Below are 4,613 nucleotides of genomic sequence, written 5' to 3' on the forward strand. Positions count from 1 at the left end.
GTATTTTATTATTATATTGATGACGAGTCTTTGTTGGTTTTGTGTATTGAAAAATGAAGCTGAGATAATTTTATGTTCATGCAATAGTCGGAATTTGAAGGGAAAAAGTGTGCTTCGTCCTTAATGAGTAATCTGTAAAGTGGCGTTGATGTGATCAACATTAACAGTTAAACGTTAGATAAACCTTAGTATATATTCGCGAAATAATTTTTTTTTTTTTTTGCATATGTGTATATAATACATAAATTAATATTAAGAGATAACATATTTTTTTTATAAAACTTTAGAGGACTATAGGTAACATTTGCAAAGCCATACGCACAGAGTACTATCATTTTTAAATTGTTAAGAAATATTAATAATAAAAGATATATCGACAGTCTTATATACATTCGTAACACATATTTTTATCCTTATACCCTTATCAAAGTTTGTAATTCTTAAATAATTAAAGTGAAAATAAAATACAGTACAAATAGTTTAAAAGTTCTTTTTGTCATATTCATCAGGACACTGTCATTTAACACCACTGATTAATAATAAATAATTTAAAAAACATTCACAATTACAATTTAGAAAAAATGTATGCCCACTTATTAATATATTCAGTTAAATAGTATTTGATACTTATAATTTATCTAGTCATAAATAAGAAGTTTATTTTATAAAACAGTGAATAAATTATTAACTCTGCAAATAATATTACCTATTTTTAACTATAAAAGTTGTATGACACACACAAACGTAAATACAGCTATCTGTTTTTATGGCTTAAATTATATATTAAACAATTCTACTCGATCCCCCACCCCACTCTCATATTTGTCAATAATTCCAATTTGACGAACGGCCTGAATTTTTTTTTGTCTCTTAAGGCTTTACTCTTAAGGCAATATCAAGGCGCGTAATTTTTTTTTTTAAACAACTTTTAACGGCGCGTATCAATATGTTATGTACTATTTAAATTTATTTGTAAATATATACTACTATCGTGTGACTTAGGCTAACGCCATAGTAAATCAATCGCAATAATGGTAAGATTTAAATTTAAAAATTCCTACACCTGTTATTACCTCCACTGCACTTTTGCCCCTCGCGTGAAAAAATTCTCTCTGCGTGTGTTCAATAATTGTGCATTTTAAAATGTATAGGTATCCTTGGGAGTAAATCGTGAGATTTAAATCTGAAATTCAAATGATTTATCGCCGTGCCACTTTCTATTTATTCGATCTTAAAAATTCCCTTCAAAAAGCGATTTGGTGTCGTACCTTGACATCGTTACAACACGATGTGCCGAGTGTTCGACAAGGAGATGACAAGTAATAACAGGACTCACCTGGACGTCAAAGTGACCGGTCGTGTCCTGAGGCTGGGGCGGGCCCTGCTGCTGTTGTTGCTGCTGCTGGGATGGTGGTGGGCCCTGGGGTGGACCTTGGGCCCCGAAAAGCTGAGCCGCGTGGGAGTGTGGGTGCTGCAGATGATGAGTCGGCGGCGCCTGGTGATGTTGCAAATGGTGGGGCGGCGCCGGGGCGAAGGCGGTCATGAAATGTTCCTCACCACCACCCATCACGTCCACGCCAGGTTTCAGGAGGACGACGCCACCGGCGCCCGTACTCACAGCTAAGGTCGCATTCTTCTGAAATTCCTCCTCGCCGGGCGATGGCTGCCTACTGCCCGGTGTACGGCTGTAAAAATATAAAATCACGAAATATTAGATACTTTGCGATGTATTTTTATACGATATGGCGGTTGGGGAAGGGGTGGGGGAGTATACCGCGTCCTCGCTTGATAATGAATTTCGATGTATTTTATCGGAAAGTTGCGCGAAAATTTTACAGTGCACTATTGACGATGAGCCGTTGAGCATAAATTTTGTAATAAGATAAACCTTGAAATTGGATGCGCGCAAGCCTATATATGGGTAATGAAAGCTTTGTCGACTCTACACTTTTACACACAACCACTAATTCATATTCACAGTGTACTATGATTAGCTATTATAATTTTTTAATTGTCTTCTCTCTTTGGTTTGAGTTTTATTCTTCAAAATTACTATTGCACCGACTAAGTGGACTTTACAATGAAACAATTTTTAATACGAATTTAATTACTGTAATAAAATAATTCGAATTGAAAATAAATTATATATATATATATATATTTATTAGCACACACTTCGAAATATTCACGTAATATGTAAGAAAATTCAATGTATTTTTATTTTTTATGAATGTTTGGAGTTTTAAAGTATCAAGCCATACACATTAATCTTATCAAATATTAGCATTAATGCACTTTAATGATTAATCTCATTTAATAATGCATTACGAATTTCCACAAAGCCAAGTAAAAAATGAAAAGTTTGATAATATGTAACGATTTTCTTATGAATGTTTTGATGAGAAAAGGCAATCGAGTCGAGCAAATTTTGTTTAATTTGGTCGAATAATTTTTTATGAAGAAACGATTCACTCCAACGATCCATGAAACGCGATGGCTTCGACACCTCTAAAAATGTATACGAATACTAACTCCGAGGAAATAACAGATTTCCTGCCATAATAATCGATGATCTGTGTCATTCTTACGAATTCAAATGGCTGGAGGTAATTTTTAATTCTATGAACAAAGCTTCTTAGTCGCTACTAGTCTTGATTATCTTAAAAATTGTATTTAAATTATACTTAATTAAACATGATAATATATATATATATATATTCCCAATTTATCCGTTATATTTCTATTTAATTTTTAATTAGTGGCTTGGAAGATTTATCAGATATTGATTTAATGATACAAGTTGGTTTTTTTTATTTGTTTTTAAAGAGAAGGCAATATGTTGATTTAAATTTTAAATAACCATAATAATCTGATAAAACAATGCATAAAGGTAATATAATTATCTACCAAGATTTTCATTTCTAATGGATGGTAAATTAAAGTACATAATATCTATTTAAATTTCATTCTTTGCTAGTAGTAGTAGTCTCCTATATTTACCAGATTTCTAAAGTTATTTATATCTATATAAACGCATATTATCCTGAAATGCTCATCAAGTATAAGAAAACACGCGTGTTAAATTGATAGCTCCAAGCCATTATCATATAATGTAAATGTTTTATCCGATTGTGTCGTAGAGTGAGTTTAACGAATTTTATGCATATACAATAGCCTCAGTTTAAAGTTGAACACCTGATACAAATACTTTAAACAAACTTTCTATATTTTTTTACAAACCCAAGATTTAATGGAAAGCGTGATTGTCATTAGTGGTAAGCCCGTGTATTGTCTTTTTTTTTTGTTTTCTTTTTTTTGTTTTTTTTTTTTGTTTGTACAATCTTTAAAAGAAAAAATGAAGGGAAGAGGGAAAGAAAGAAGGTAAGAACGATAAGAAAAATAAGAAAAAATAAGATAACGACGGCAGAGAGCGAAAACCAAAAAGGCAAATGAACAATCGCGCTGGATTTTGTGCATCGTAATAACGGTGAGACCCGTTAGTGTACCGCAAGGCGCTCGTCTCCAGTTCGCGTAATAACGATGTAAAGGAGAGCAGACAGTTGCGAGAGCGGCCAACGCAACCTCCAGCGAGTAATGTTTCTTCTCGGCCATAAGTAGCGTTTGTGGCGAGCGAGTTGTACCTTTCTAAAGCGACGAAGTCTTCCACGCGGCTCTCCTGCCTATTTTTTTTTTTCACCGCCTGCCTCTGCCCCGAAGTATGAAAAATTTCTAATTTCTCTGGAGCGGGCTTGGAAAGACGGGGCCCGTTAACTTTAATTAAATTAATTAAATATTTGTTCTTGAGACTCGTGGATTGATGGAGGAAATGGGATTTATTGGGAAGCGTAATCATTACTGGTCTACAGCGGCGGTATAATTTGTCGCGATAGGTGACAGTGCCATGGGCGTTAAATTTAACCGACCATGCTCGAAGAATGTTTTATTCATAATAAAACAAAGTTCCCGCAATGTAGCTTATCTAATTTTGCTTTCGGAATTACTTTACGGGCAGCCTTATTTTATAAGTAGAGAGCTTAAGTCTTAGAAAGTGTTGAATAAAAAACTGCAGTACATTTCACTACGATTCGGCACGGTTGTATAGATACAAATATATATATATATATATATATATATATATATATACATTTCGAGGCTCGCGTTTATATCAATATGTTTAGCGACAGCAATTCGAATAATTGATACGAGCTATGTATACATATAAATCTGATACCTCGCGACGATAATATTGAATGGATTGAATAAAAGGAAAATACGTGCGCACATTTAACGATCGCAGCAACCATGAGGTGCCTATAACCGATTGAATTTTTAAAAAATTAAACACAAATCCAGCGACTTTACGTAATAAAATTTGCGCTCAATTAAAAAAGTGCCGACGAGTGATACGCCCGTGCCATTGCTAATCGCGCGGGTTCGTTGGACTAATCACCGCGATTCGACTTTATTACGATTTTTTCTCGACTTTTAAAAGCACTCGGAATCGGAAGCCTTGACCGGCCGCCACAAGTAAAGATAGCCGCCCCCCATGCACAGCACAAGTCGACGTGGTGTAAAAATCCAAGCCGCGCAGCATAGATCCCGCGCCGGTAATC

General features: G+C 34.5%; 1 protein-coding gene across 1 annotated transcript in view; it reads right to left on the bottom strand.

Moving 5' to 3' along the window:
- Positions 1 to 1,096: 1,096 nt before the first annotated feature.
- LOC105362864 (maternal protein pumilio-like) overlaps positions 1,097 to 4,613 on the bottom strand; it is a 47,354-nt gene continuing 43,837 nt past the window's right edge. The window contains exon 6 of the mRNA XM_011500390.1: positions 1,097 to 1,685. Coding sequence (XP_011498692.1) covers positions 1,232 to 1,685 — 454 coding nt within the window. The 3' untranslated portion in view covers positions 1,097 to 1,231. The remainder of the gene's footprint in view (positions 1,686 to 4,613) is intronic.

This window comes from Ceratosolen solmsi, unplaced genomic scaffold (assembly GCF_000503995.2).
Source record: "Ceratosolen solmsi marchali unplaced genomic scaffold, CerSol_1.0 scaffold56, whole genome shotgun sequence".
In the NCBI taxonomy this organism is placed as follows: Eukaryota; Metazoa; Arthropoda; class Insecta; order Hymenoptera; family Agaonidae; genus Ceratosolen; species Ceratosolen solmsi.